The following is a 15432-nucleotide window of genomic DNA, read 5'->3' on the forward strand; positions in this document are numbered from 1 at the left end:
CCCTAAAGTGGTATTATTTCACTCCTGTCAAGGGGGGGAGATTTCAATTACTCATAAATGTACTTTTAATAAGAATTTTAAAAAATCATATTTCAGTAATTCTTAAACTGGTTCAAAAATTCAGAGAAATAAATGGGCATTCAAATGGTTCAAAGAACAAAACAAAAACCTCTAGTTTCATTTTATATTCTTGCTCTATTTCCAGTTTATTTAAAAGTCGTAAAATTAAAACATTTTAATTTAAAAAAACTGTTATTAAATTTACTCCCTTATTTCCCTAAGAGATTCCTGAAGGTAAGGATTTAAAATCAATGTCCTTCTCGAATGAACAGGGCAATAACTCCGCTAAATATAAACTTTCTATTTCTCTCCATTCATAAAACAGACAAAGGCATCATTGTTCTCTAGTTTTATTATTTTTTAATCTTCCCAACACATGAACTATAACTCATTTTGAGATTTTTCAGTGCATTTCACAGCAAAAATGAACAAGGGAATCATTAAAATGGTTGTACATTAACCAATTATCTTCTTATAATTTACAATTTGTTGAAAAAAATTATTATTTTGCTGTTTTCATCCTATTAGCCCCCTTCAATAAAACACAATTTATCAGAGCACAAAGCCTAAGCTTCTTATGATGATGCAACAGATACAGCCACTTACAATGGCTGATGAATAACAGGTATATGTTACACACACTGATTGGAAGACCACATCAGAAGAAACAGAGTAAGGCACCACTCTTGGAAAATTAAGGTAGCTTGAAGTAACAAGTGTTGAGCACCATAAGTAGGTGCTAAATAAATACTTGAATGAATGATGAAAGCCATAATTAGCACTATTCTTTTAATTGCCAGCAATTCTTCAACCTCAATAAAATACTTATTTAAAAAAAAGACTGTACCTGAATATAACTTCCTGATATCTTTTTTTCCTGATACCTTTTTATTTCATACTGTTTCTTCAGCATTTGCATTTCCTTGAAAAAACATAACATACCATACATGCACCTAGTCACATATATAACTTCTGAATTACTGACAAATATGAATAGTTGTTTTAAATTCTGAGTGAACAGAGGTAAGATAAAGCATACTTATCCAGAGGGATAGCACGTAATATTGGATATTAACCTACAAGTGAAAAAAAGGTAAGGAAAACAGTAAGTCTTATTTTTTTAATATTTGCTTGTTCTTTAATGCCTCAGTTCTTGAGAAGGGCCAAAATCTCATCATATTGACATGACCACATTTTAAAAAACTGTCTCTCAAGTATAATATTTAATAAAACTAGGTTGAAAAATGCTCTGAAATTTTTCAAGTCAGTGTTGTTTTCAAGTATATTAAAATGCTCAGAAGAAAAACTTCTCCATGGTTATAATTCTAATCAATTTATAAATATACTTTTTAAAAGAGAGTTCCAACAGAGGTGGATAATGGATAAGTTCCTCAGACACAGGCACACAGTCTCTTTGAAGGAACAGAATGCCTTGTTACGACAACCTGGTTGACTTTTTTTTAACACTGATTTCAGGCACAATGGCTGAAGCCACTTCTGGGTCATCTTCTTCCTCCTCTTGATTTGTTGTAAGAGTAGTGAATACTTCAGTTACTGACAGAAAGCAAAGCACAAACTCTGAAAGAGACTTCAATTTTCACTACAAAGAAATCAAAATCACTGAGTTCTCACTGTTGTGTTTATCTGCTGCCCCCATGCAAAGAGAGGGGATTCAAACTTAGCTTTTGGAGCAGGAACTGGATAAAAGATTAATCATCTAATAATTCAGGTGAAAGGGCTTCAGATGATATTGCTCACATCACATGAACAGCTTGGTGAGAGGTCCATCGTGCTTCTTCAACCCTTTGGTCTTGCTGCAGTTCTATGGTGCCCTAACTGGTACATTCTTGTGGTTAGTTTCAGTCTGTGCAATCAGGAAGCAGGTCACTCAGTGCAATGACTCCATTCTTAGAGAGTATAGGGTAAATGGAGAAGTTCATTTGGTCGAGTCTTAGATAGTGTGTGTCACTCTGCTGGTTGTACTGTTGGAATTATTTTCCAAAGGGGTTTGTGATAAACCCAGCCATCTCCCTGAAACAAGCAGAAAAATAAAGAACCATTCCTCTATTATTTTCAGAATCAGTAACCAAAGCTAGATGCAATGCCTTCATTGAAATGGAATTCTGTTCTCACATTTAAAAACAAGAGTTTGTGAAGAAAAAGCCTTGGTGCTTAAGACACCAAAAAATATGTGTGGTTAAGCTAGGATTAGGTGAGAAGTTCTGGTCTGGGAAGACCTAGTTTGTGCTCCACGAATATTTTACTTTGCAGAAGTCATTTGTAGCAATTCTGCCAATTTTGCCAAGATGCTGCAGATTGAGCCCCACTGATGGAGTGATAGGCAGCAGGTGGAGCACAGGAAATGGTCACCAAGGTACGAGCTGTTCTCTACATCTCAACTGGCATCTCTAGGATCTGAGTATTGTTTCCTAGTTCTTTCCTGACTCTACCCTGTTAGTTTTCCCTGGTTCCTGTGAATAGAAGGATACCAAAAGGAGACAAAGTTAGTCAAAGAGTGAACGAAAGACAGGAGAAGACCAAGTGAGGAAAAAAGTGCTGCAGCAAATGCATGAAGCAGCATACTGGGGTGAGAGCTTGGCAGAGCTGAGGTCACAGTAGCTAAGACTGTAGTTCGGTGTTTATGCGACTAAGTGAAGTAAGTCAGATTTGAACCTCTGTCCGTAACCCCTATATCTCCCTCAATTTATTTGCATTAAAAATTTTTTTTAGGGACTTCCCTAGCGGTCCAGTGGTTAAGACTTCACCTTCCAATGTAGGGGGTGTGGGTTCAATCCCTGGTCAGGGATTGGTCAAAAAATCAAAACATAAAACAGAAGCAATATTGTAACAAATTCAATAAAGACTTTAAAAATGGTCCACATCAAAAAAGAAATCTTCGGGCTTCCCTGGTGGCGCAAGTGGTTGAGAGTCCACCTGCCGATGCAGGGGACACAGGTTTATGCCCCGGTCCGGGAGGATCCTACATGCCACGGAGCGGCTGGGCCCGTGAGCCATGGCCACTGAGCCTGCGCGTCCGGAGCCTGTGCTCCGCAACGGGAGAGGCCACAACAGTGAGAGGCCCGCGGGAAAAAAAAAAAAAAAAAAAAAAGAAATCTTCAAAAAAATATTTAAAAATATATATTTACCCTACCTTACTCCAAAAATGGCTTACTCCCAGCAATTATGTGGGTCATAGTGACGAGGACTCTCTCCTTGAACAAACTTTAAAAGTTAGACTCCTCTATCTCTCTTCTTGACTAAGCCTCATCCTAGGCCTGCTAAACTCAGTTTTAGCAAAAAAAAATCCTGATGAACTAGCTTATCAAGAATTCTCTCATCTTTGATATCCAATGAAACTCTTCTCCTCACACTTTTGATCTAATCAGGTGCCTCCCCCGACCCACCATTCTTGACATCTGACCAAGTTCCTCTTAGTAATCTTCCATCCACTCCCTTATCCTACCCCCTGGCTATAAATTCCCACTTATCAACACATTCAGAGTTGAATTCAATCTTTTTCCTCTACTGCAATATTCTTGAAAATGTCTTCCTTTTCATTTTTAATAAGCGTCAGGATAATTTCTCTTTAACAACAGAAACCATTATGTTGTTTAAATTAAATCACCTGGTTGATAATTATCACAAAACACAAAAACACAGAAGATGTCTCCTAACCACATTACAGAATGCTAGGTTTAGAAGTTAAGACGTGCCACCTGACCATCTCACTTCACAGATGAAGAAACTGAGGCTCCGAGAAGTGAAATGAGTTGTCCAACTTCACCCAGGAAGGGGCAGAGTTCTTTGCAGTGCACCTTCTATATAATTACCTACATTTTACAGATGAGGAAACTGAAGTTAGACGTCGTAGATAAACTATCCAAGGTATGACTGAGGTTCAGGCTTAGCACATCTGACTCCAATGTGGTCCACTATTCTGCAAAAGCCTTCCTGCTTGCATTTATACACATCCGCTCAAGAGGATATGACCGACAGATCCTGATGGATGTGTCTAATCGCACAAGGGAGGAAATGGAAGATCTAATAAATGACATGTCAATGAGAAATGGTCAGGACAAGAAGGTAGGTCGTATCAAGTGACACTAGAGACACTTTAAGTTCATCTATACTTCCTCAGGCTGCTCTACCTCCTCTCTTTGTATCAAGTGACTCTACTCCTCCATCTAACTAAAGCCAACTCCAAACTGCTGTTGGTCTGACAGCAATAATCAAAGTACCAAACAAAAGGAAAAGCTCTTGTCACTCATAACAATATGTAGGAAACATCTACGAAGTGCCCAGCACTGTGTTTAGGACCACAGGGGAGACAAAATGGACTTTTCAATAACATATGATTCTTCTTAGCAAAGAGCCATACCTGATGGCAATAGCGCCAAAGTTGTTATGAACTTGGTGGTACCAGTGTCAGCTAACTACCATCCTCGTCAGCCTCACTTCTACTCTGCAGTGCTTCTTACAGCACAGTCCACGGTCCTGTCACACACAGGATGTGACGCGATGGCCCCATGGGCTTAGGCAATCAGTATATGACACAAATCTAACCCATCTATTGTTGTACCACTGTGTCATGGCACACCATTTAGAAAGCCATCTTACATCTTACCAACTAAAGAGGCCCAAACCTGAGCCAGCATCTCCAATCTACTGTTTCATCAGGCAGTTAGTGAAGACTATCTAGGCAGAAAGAAATTCACGACTTTATTAGACAACTGCCATATCTTGCTATCACTTTCTACATCTGTCTATCCAACATCACAAAGTATAATAAAGGGATTAAGTGGTAGGTTCTTAATAATATCTGTCAAATAAGGAATACATGAGAAGTAGCATGTTTACATGTCATGTTAGTCGCAAGAACCAGGAGGCCTATCTTTTAAAGTCTTTTAAAATCGGTTGCATCTTTTACCCATTACAGCTTCTTGCTCTCAGCCCCTAGAGTTCATTTTTAATGATTTATAGAAGCCTTCCCTTAGAAAAATTCTCCTCTTTAGAATCTGCTTCTGGTATGCTATCTTAGTGAGCTTGAAATGAAAAAAATCTAAGGTTACCAGACTATAATTTTGCATAGTAGTTACAAAGGTTTATCTTTTCATATAAAAATGAAGAGGTGTAAAGTACTTTTCTTTGAATTTCTATCCATGTAAACATTTGGGGGACTTCCCTGGTGGTGCAGTGGTTAAGAATCCGCCTGCCAATGCAGGCAACACAGGTTTAAGCCGTGGTCCGGGAAGATCCCACATGCCACAGAGCAACTAAGCCCGTGCGCCACAACTACTGAGTCTGTGCTCCAGAGCCCGTGAGCCACAACTACTGAGCCCATGTGCCACAACTACTGAAGCCCGTGCGCCTAGAGCCCATGCTCCACAACAAGGGAAGCCATCATAATGAGAAGCCCATGCACCACAACAAAGAGTAGCCCCCGCTCACTACAACTAGAGAAAGCTCGCATGCAGCAACGAAGACCCAATGCAGCCAAAAAGAAAGAAAGAAAGGAGGAAGGGAGGGAGGGAGGGAGGGAAGGAGGGAAGGAAGGAAGGAAGGAAGGAAGGAAGAAAACAGTTGGCATTTATATTTCATACCCAAAGATGAGAAAAATTAAAGCAATGAAACTACTACAACAAACTGTGGGCTTTTAAGGGTAATAACTATGCAAAATTCACAAACTGTTTTTCCAGATTCTTTCCTGACAGACCAATATTAAAATTCAATGAGTTTCCTTAGACTTGGCTATGGACAAGAAAACTTTTCTTGGCATCAGCTCTGGTCCATTACTCACCTTACTCGGAGTTCTACCAGAAATTAATAAACAAAATAAAACAAAACTTTAAATTTAGAAAAGACTTTAGGAATCATTTTGTCTTACCTGCAAAACTAGTGAATTAAACACTTCTACATAAGCCATGGTCTCTTACATGAGTCTAGCAATGGGGAACACATTACTATAAAATGCACACTTGTCATTATTGGATCTATTTATTTATTTATTTGCAGTACGCGGGCCTCTCACTGTTGTGGCCTCTCCCGTTGCGGAGCACAGGCTCTGGACGCGCAGGCTCAGTGGCCATGGCTCACGGGCCCAGCCGCTCCGCGGCATGTGGGATCTTCCCAGACCGGGGCACGAACCCGTGTCCCCTGCATCGGCAGGTGGACTCTCAACCACTGCGCCACCAGGGAAGCCCGATTATTGGATATTTTTTATTGTTATACATTCCTTCTTATGTTAAGCTCAAAATGCTTCCTGGTAGTCTGGGCCTAGCTCAAGTCTGCTATTGGAGCTGATAAGAAACTTCTACGTGATAAGCCTAACCTATATTTGAAGAAAGTTATAATGAATGGCTCCAATTTTCTGTTTTCCAGCCTAAGCACCCCCCACATCACTCTTTTTTCCTTAAACATTGCAAAGATTCTAGTCACTTCTCACTATCCTCTGTGTAGCCATTTAAGTTTTTCATGCATCCTTAAAATGTGGTCTCTGGAAGTGAACAAAGAGTTTCACTGTGGTACAAAAGGCAACAAATTGTCAATTGCATATTCTGTTATTGAGATTAAAGATTAATGTCGGTATTTTGTGGCCAATTTAAATCCCCAAATCTATTTCATTTGAACTGCTGGTAAACTATTCTACTTTGACAAACTGTGAAAAGCTCATGAAAAAGCTCATGGTTAAGCTGGACTATTTTTAGAAATAAAGATATATAAGTGATAATTCAGGAAAGCCTACTAAGCTAAAGTTCTCACTAAGTAGATAATGAGTTTTAGTCTGAAGACATGTAGGACATATACCTCTTTAATAAAATATTTGGTTTTCCAAGGTGTGCCTGTTTCAGTACGATGCCTTTCTTCAGTCCTCTGGCGTTCTTCCAGGGTACGTTTATGCTCTGTGGCCTTATCAATTTCAGATTCCCTCAGAGAGTCTGTCACATTTCTCCACAATCGCCTGAAATCCGAAAACCACACATTTTACATTCTTCAAAAAAGATAATTAAATAGAATTGATACCCTCAAAATTAACAGTAATTTTAATAAATTACATTTCCTGAATCAGATCTATAATTTCATGCCTATGAGTTACAAGAATGCTGACACTATGTTGCTGATGTTAATGTCCAAGATGCTGCTGCTTCTGCTTCTTTTTTTTTTTTTTTTTTTGCAGTACGCGGGCCTCTCACCGCTGCGGCCTCTCCCGTTGCGGAGCACAGGCTCCGGATGCGCAGGCCCAGCGGCCATGGCTCACGGGCCCAGCCACTCCGCGGCACGTGGGATCCTCCCGGACCGGGGCACGAACCCGTGTCCCCTGCATTGGCAGGCGGACTCTCAACCACTGTGCCACCAGGGAAGCCCCTCTGCTTCTTTTTAAATTAAAAATAATTTATATTTTCCTAAGTTATATAACCAAGATTTTTATTTTTAAGAACCTTAGGAGACAATAAGCAAAAGGAGAAATAAATTTAAAAAAATAATAAATTAATTTATTTATTTTTGGCTGTGTTGGGTCTTCGTTTCTGTGCGAGGGCTTTCTCCAGTTGCGGCGAGCGGGGGCCACTCTTCATCGCGGTGCGCAGGCCTCTCACTGTCCCGGCCTCTCCTGTTGCGGAGCACAGGCTCCAGACGCACAGGTTCAGTAGCTGTGGCTCATGGGCTTAGCGGCTCCGTGGCATGTGGGATCTTCCCAGACCAGGGCTCGAACCCGTGTCCCCTGCATTGGCAGGCAGATTCCCAACCACTGCGCCACCAGGGAACCCCAAGAAATAAATTTTTAAAAAGCTGAAATAGAAGAGACCACTTCTGCTTCTGAACGTGATTAAATAATGGGCACCAGATTTACCCTCCTTCTTTTAATCAACTATAGAACCAGACAAAATATAATGAAACAATGGTTTTCAGATGTCGAACAAAAGGCAGCACAGGACAGTGACTCCCGAGAGCAGGCAAACAAATGAGGGGGTCCTATGAGTGCTCCAACTGATGAGTTAAGAGAGTTTGTAGGCACAGCATGGGGGCAGGGCAGGGCAGGGGGAGCTCAACAAACTCCAAGCCAAAGAAATCTGCCAAGACAATTCTTTGGGGAAAGTATAGTCTGTTCAACAAATGGTGCTGGGACAGCTGGATATCCACGTGCAAAAAGGTGACTTTAGGCTCTCACCTCACAATAAAACTTAGAAGAAGACAAAAAAAACACTGATAATCTCACCTCATCAAATAAAAACTGATTACTGAAATAAACACCATTAAGAAAATGAAAAGATGAGTGAGAGACCAGGAGACAATATTTACAAAACACATACCCAATAAAGGATCTGTGTCCAGAATTTACAAAGAACTCCTATAACACAATAAGACAACAAACAATTCAATTTAAAAAATGGGTGAAATTTATAAGCAAACATTTCAACAAAGAAGATATACAAATGGCTAATTAGAACATAAAAACATGCTCAACATCATTAGCCATTAGGGAAATGCAAATTAAAATCACAATGAGATACTATTTCACACCAGCTAGAATGGGCATACTAAATAAGACAGGCAATAACAAATGGTGATGAAGATGAGGAGAACTGGAGCCTTCATATGTTTCTGGCAGGAATGTAAAATGGTGCAGCCATTTTTGAAAATAGTTTGGCAGTTTCTTGAAAAGTTAGACATAAAACTACCACACAAACCAGGAATTCCACTCGTAGGTATTTACCCAAGAGAAGTGAAAACATGTCCACACAAAGATCTGCACAAGAATGTTCACTGTGGTATTAATCATCATAGTCCAATACTGGAAATGTCCATCAGTTGGTGAAGGGATAGACAAAATGTAGTATCACATAATGGAGTACTATTCAGTAATAAAAAGGAATGAAATATTGATACATGTTGTACCATGAATGAACCTCAAAAACGTGTTAAGTGAAAAAAGCTAGGCATAAGAGATCACATACTGTATGATTCCATTTATCTGAAATGGCCAAAGTAAAATTATAGAGACAGAAAGTAGGTTCCCTGGAACTGGGGGCAGAAACAGGGATTAACTATCAATGGGCATGAAGGATCTTATGGGAGGATCAAAGGATTCTAAAACTAGTTAATGGTAAAAACTGTATCACTAAGGAAAGCTACCGAAAATCACTGAATTGTGCACTTAAAGCAGGTGAATTTTATGATATGTAAAATATATCTCAATAATATTTTTAAGTGGCAATTTTAATATTAAAGTAGAATTCAAAGCAAGAACTATGACCACGGATGGAGGATCATCTCATAATGGCCAAGGGTTGGGGGCAATGCAGCAAGAGGACGTGAAATCTTTTCAGGGTCAGCATTCTGGAGAAACAGAGTATGGTTCCTATTTGCCAGGAAGCTTGAGGATGTTTCCAACAACTGTGTTACCATTCCTGAGAAAAGGACATATAATCTTAAATGTGTATGGCCCAAATAACAGAGGTCCAAATAACATGACACAAAAACTTATTGAACTATAAAGAGAAATATTCCATTAAAATTGGTAATTTCAGTAACTGATCTCAATACCTCTTCTCAACTGATAGAGTGCACAGAAAATCAGTAAAAGATACAGAGGACTAGAAAAATACTATTAATCCACTTGATCTAATTGATATTTACAGAATACTCTCACCTAACATCAACAGAATACACATTCCTGTCAAGTGCACACAAAACATTTACCAAGATAGAATGCATTCAGTGCTATAAAACAAATCTCAATAAATTTAAAGGACTAAAACCACACAAAGCACATTCTTTGACCAAAATGAAATTAAATTCGAAATGAATACTGAGAAGATATCAGGAAAAGCTCCAAATATTTGGAAATTAAACAACACATTACTAAATAAGTTCAAGTCCAAAAAAAAAAAGAGAGAAAGAAAAACCCACAAGGGAAATCAGAAAACGCATATCAAAAAGTTCAAAAGGTAGAAGTCAGATCAAGATGGCAGAATAGAAGGACATGGAGGTCACCTCCCCCGACAAAGACATCAAAAATACACCTATATGTGGAACAATTCTCACAAAATACCTGCTGAATGCTGGCAGAGATCTCATACAACCAAAGCTGCAAAAAAGATCACTAAGTAGTTGGGATTGACATGTATACACTGATGTGTATAAAATTGATGACTAATAAGAACCTGCTGTATAAAAAAAATAATAATAAAAAAAGGAATCAGGACAAGACCTGTGCCCCGGGGAGGGAGTTGTGAAAGAGGAAATGTTCCCTCACCCTGGGCAACTTCTTCACTGGCAGGGAGACCAGCTGGGATGGAAAGAGAGTTTCAGAGGTTTGAAGGAGAGAGTGCAGTAGCCAGCCTGTGGCATGCAGAACAGAGAGAGACCTGCACAGAAGGTCCTGGCCAACTCCACGCACTCTCTAGCCCAAGACGCATGTCTGCTGGTGTGTGCAGGGGCTTGGTGCTGAAACTCAGGCTTCAGAGGACAGACCAGGGGAGCGGATTGGGGATGGCTACACGGACAGTGTGAAGGGGCAGGAGTGAGGCCCAAGCCACAACCAGGGGTGTGCAGAGGAAGGAGCCTGGGTCTGCCACTGAAGCCCCATTGTTAACATATGCGTGCAAAGGAAGGGGTGGGGCCCGTCATAGCAGCCTCATTCTCAGCGTGCTCACAGCAGGATGGATCTGCCTCTATGAGTTCTGGGAGCACATAACCACACACGGAGGTGGGGATGAAATCCGAGCCTATCCCCAGGGACTGCATGACTTTAGAAGCAGGGCTGAGATCTGAGCATCCCAGCAGCTGTGCGATCTGCAGATTTACGTGCTATGGGTGGCTTTGTAAACTCAGTGCCTTTGGGACATCTGAGAAGATTACTGGTGCACCCATGGCCAGGGTGGGTCTGGTGACAGCGGCTGCAGGCTCTGCAGGTACACACCAGGGGTGGGGCCAGGGATCTGGGCTGACTCAGTAGCTCCCACGGTGGGTCTAGGTGTGCGGCTATGGCAGTGCTGGTGCCTGACTTCAGCAGTTCTGCACCAATGGATCTGTGCTACTGGCTTTGTGAGCACAGAGCCTGAGGGACACCTGGCCGACTGCCTGAATTCCCATGGTTGAGGCAAGGCTTGAGGGCAGTGCCAAAAACAGTGTACTTTGTGAGCCTGCACAATGGGTGACAGGCAACACCACAGAGCTCACTTCCTAGTGGACAGCTCCAACGGAGGAATACTCAGTGGCTCCTCTCCCAGAGGAAGCACTCCAGTCCTTCCTACCTCGTACCACAGATCAGAAACAGATCTGGGGGTGTCTACTCCAACAACTGGGGAGCAGGCCCTGCCCCTAACAGGGCTGTGACAAAGAGGAGACCCTGCTCAACGTCCATTGCAGGCTCTAGTCACCACAACAATCACACACCCTATCAATGGGAAACAGCCAACACACACTGAGGAAAGATGTGGCAGTCATACATACTAAAGACAGCCCTTATCCCAAAAATATTAGACTCACAGAGGCTACACCAGGACACTCTCACATAAAAACAGCCCTTCAAAACCACAGTTGATTAACTGTTTCTCCTAAACTCACAGAGTCAGAGAAATACAAGTAAAATGAAGAAGCAGAGGAATCGCTCTCAATTAAAAGATCAAGGGAATTCCCCTAAAGATGAACTAGACATCTCCAGTATACCTGATTCTGAGTCCAAAAAGGAGATAATGAAAATACTGAAGGAATTAAGAAAGGCTATAGATAGAAATGCAGATGACTGTAAAAAGGAACTCGAAACTATTAAAGAGGTACCAATTAAAATTAGAAAACTCATTGGCCAAGACAAAAGCTGAGCTTAAAGGCAATAAATAGCAAACTGGATAACTCAGAAGAAGAAATAAGTGATCTGGAGGGTAGAATAATGGAAATCACCCAATCAGAACAGCAGACAGAAAGACAAATTTAAAAAAAAATGAGAGCAATATACAAGACCTATAGGCTAATATAAAGCATGCCAATCTACGTGTAATAAGGATCCCAGAAGGAGAAGAAAGAGAAAAGGGGATCAAAAATGTACTTGAAGAAATTATGGCTGAAAACTTCCCTAATCTAAAGAAGGAAACAGTTGTCGAGGTACAGGAAGCACAGAGGGTCCCAAACAAGATGAACCCAATCAGACCTACACCAAGACATATTATAATTAAAATGGGAAAAGTTAAAGAGAGGATTCTAAAGGCAGCAAGAGAAAAACAAACAGTTAATTAACAAGGGAACCTCCATAAGGCTATCAGCTGATTTCTTTACAGAAACACTGTGGGCCAGAAGACAGTAGCAAAATATATTCAAAGTCTTGAAAGGGAAAAAGGTGCAACCTTGGATACTCTACCCAGAAAGATTATCATTTAGAGCAGAAGGAGATAAAGAATTTCTTAGACAATCAAAAATGAAGAGAATACAGTAATACTAAACCTATCCTAAAAGAACTATTGAAAGATCGTCTCCAAATAGAAAAGCAGCAAGAAAAGTAAATCACTTAAATAAGCCAGTGCACAGATTAAAAAGGTTTTTTTTTTTTTTTTGGAAAGTGATGATAACTACAATGAACAGCAAAAGGATAAACATGAAGATGTAAAAGAGGACATCAAAATCATAATACATGGAAGAGGAGAGTAAGAAAATGCAGATTTTTTTTTAAAGACTGTGTTTGAGCCTATATGACTACCAGTCTAAAGCAAGTAGATATAGTAATGGGCTAACATACTTTAAAACCAGGGTAACCACAAATCAAAAACATACAATATATTCACAAAAGCCAAAAAGAAGAGAACACAAGCATAATACAAAAGAAAACCACCAAACCACAAAAGGAAAAAGGAACAAAGAAGAAATACAACATCAACTGGAACACAAGGTTCAAAATGGCAATAAATACATATCTATTAATAATTATCTTGAATGTTAATGGACTAAATGCTCCAATCAAAAGACACAATGGGGACTTTGCTGTTGATCCAGTGGTTACGACTCCGCGCTCTCACTGCAGGGTGTGCGGGTTCAATCCCTGGTTAGGGAACTAATATCCCACAGGCTGCACAGTGCAGGAAAAAAAAAAAAAAAAAGGACAGAGTGGGAAAAAAAAAAGACAGAGTGGCAGATTGGATAAAAAAACAAGAGCCTATAATATGCTGTCTACAAGAGACCCCCTTTAGGGCAAAGGACACACATAGATTGAAAGTGAGGGGATGGCAAAAATAATTCATGCAAATGGAAATGACAAGAAAGCGGGGAGAGCAATACTCAGACAAAAAAGACTCAGACTTCCCTGGTGGCGCAGTGGTTAAGAATCCGCCTGCCAATGCAGGGGACATAGGATCCAGCCCTGGTCCAGGAAGATCCCACATGCCACGGAGCAACTAAGCCTGTGAACCACAACTACTGAGCCTACGCTCTACAGCCTGCGAGCCACAACTACTGAGCCCATGGGCCACAACTATTGAAGCCCATGTGCCTAGAGCCCATGCTCCACAGCAAGAGGAGCCACCACAATGAGAAGCCTGTGCACCAAAATGAAGAGTAGCCCCCGCTCACCACAACTAGAGAAAACCCACACACAGCAACAAAGACCCAATGCAACCAAAAATAAATAAATAAATAAGTAAATTTATTTTTTTAAAAAAAGACTTTAAAACAAAGGCCATAAAAAAACAAAAAGAAGGACTCTATATAATGGTAAAATGATCAATACAAGAAGAGGATATTAAACTTGTTAACATATATGCACGTGATATAGGAGCACCTAAATACAAAAAACAAATATTAACAGAAATAAAGGTAGAAACTGACGGGAATACAATAATAGTAGGAGACTTTAACACCTCACTCACATCAGTGGACAGATCTTCCAGACAGAAAATCAATAACGCAACAGAGATCCTAAATGATACAATAGAACAGTTAGACTTAAGACTTAATTGATATTTTCATCCAAAAAAAACAGAATACACATTCTTTTCAAGTGCACATGGAACATTCTCTAGGATTGACCACATACTAGGAAACAAAACAAACCTCAACAAATTTGAGAAAAGAAATTATTTGAAGGACTTCCCTGGTGGCACAGTGGTTAAGAATCTGCCTACGAATGCAGAGGACACGGGTTCGAGCCCTGGTCCGGGAAGATCCTACATGCCACAGAGCAACTAAGCCTGTGTGCCACAACTACTGAGCCTGCATTCTAGAACCCATGAGCCACAACTACTGAGCCCATGGGCCAGAACTACTGAAGCCCATGCACCTAGAGCCTGTGCTCTGCAACAAGAGAAGCCTGCACACTGCAACAAAGAGTAGCCCCCACTCACCGTAAATGGAGAAAGCCCACGTGCAGCAACGAAGACCCAATGCAGTCAAAAAATAAATAAATAAATAAATTTACAAGCAAATAAATAAATAATTTCAAGCATCTTTTCTCACCACAACATCATGAAACTAGAAATCAACCACAGAAAGAGAAATGAGAAAAAAAAAAAGGTTACATGGAGATTAAATAACATGCTACTAAGAAACCACTAAGTCAGGGCAGAGTCAAAGATGGTGGCAGGGGAGGATATGGAATTCGCATCTCCCCACAACTAGGGTGCCTGCCAGATGCTGGTGGGCGACCTCGACACCCAAGGACACGGGAGGAACCCAAGTGACCAGGTAGGATGAGGTGGGGAGTAAGGGGGGAGGAAAAGTGGAGGCTGGACAGCACCAGGCACCTGAGGGGTGGCTGGGATTGGGGAGGGGTTCCCACTCCTGGAAGGACCCTCGGGGGCTCCGAGGATCGGAGGGGAGCATGCCTAGCATCTCTGCTGCCCCATCAGGCCCTGGGAAGCCTGCAGGGCTCCCAGGCACAGTCCTCGGCCCTCCCAGGCCCCTTCCGGGCCGTGTTGGTCCTAGGGGCGCAGGAGAGAGGTGGGGGAGAAGAGGAGAGGTGGGTGGGAGGGGCCCTCCAAGCCCGGAGGATCAGGGGACGCACAGAGGGTGTTTCCCCCACCCACTCGGGCCCTGGGAAGCCTGCTGGGCTCCCTGGCCTGGTCCTCTGCCCTCCAAGGCCCCCTCTGGCTGCGGGGGTCCTAGGGGCGTAGGAGAGAGGGAGGAGGGAGGAAGAGGAGGAGAGGCAGATGTGGGGGACCATCTGGGGCCAGGGGATTAGGGGAGGGGCCATGGGAGTTCCCCTGCCCACTCGGCCCTGGGAAGCCTGTTGGGCTTCCGGGTCTGGTCCCCTGCCTTCCGGGGTCCCCTCTGGCTGCGTGGGTCACAGGGATATAGGAGGGAGGGAGTGGGAGAAGAAGAAGAGATGCCAACGAGAAGGGGGCCACCAGGATTGGAGGATTGGGGGAAACACGCCTAGTATTTCCCCCACCC

General features: G+C 41.7%; 1 protein-coding gene across 1 annotated transcript in view; it reads right to left on the reverse strand.

Moving 5' to 3' along the window:
* Positions 1–348: 348 nt before the first annotated feature.
* OSBPL11 (oxysterol binding protein like 11) overlaps positions 349–15432 on the reverse strand; it is a 101951-nt gene continuing 86867 nt past the window's right edge. The window contains exons 12-13 of the mRNA XM_082625802.1: positions 6865–7018; positions 349–2091 (exon numbers count right to left, since the gene is read on the reverse strand). Coding sequence (XP_082481928.1) covers positions 2026–2091; positions 6865–7018 — 220 coding nt within the window. The 3' untranslated portion in view covers positions 349–2025. The remainder of the gene's footprint in view (positions 2092–6864; positions 7019–15432) is intronic.

Source organism: Mesoplodon mirus (genome assembly GCF_964341445.2).
Source record: "Mesoplodon mirus genome assembly, chromosome: 6".
NCBI classification, from domain to species: domain Eukaryota; kingdom Metazoa; phylum Chordata; class Mammalia; order Artiodactyla; family Ziphiidae; genus Mesoplodon; species Mesoplodon mirus.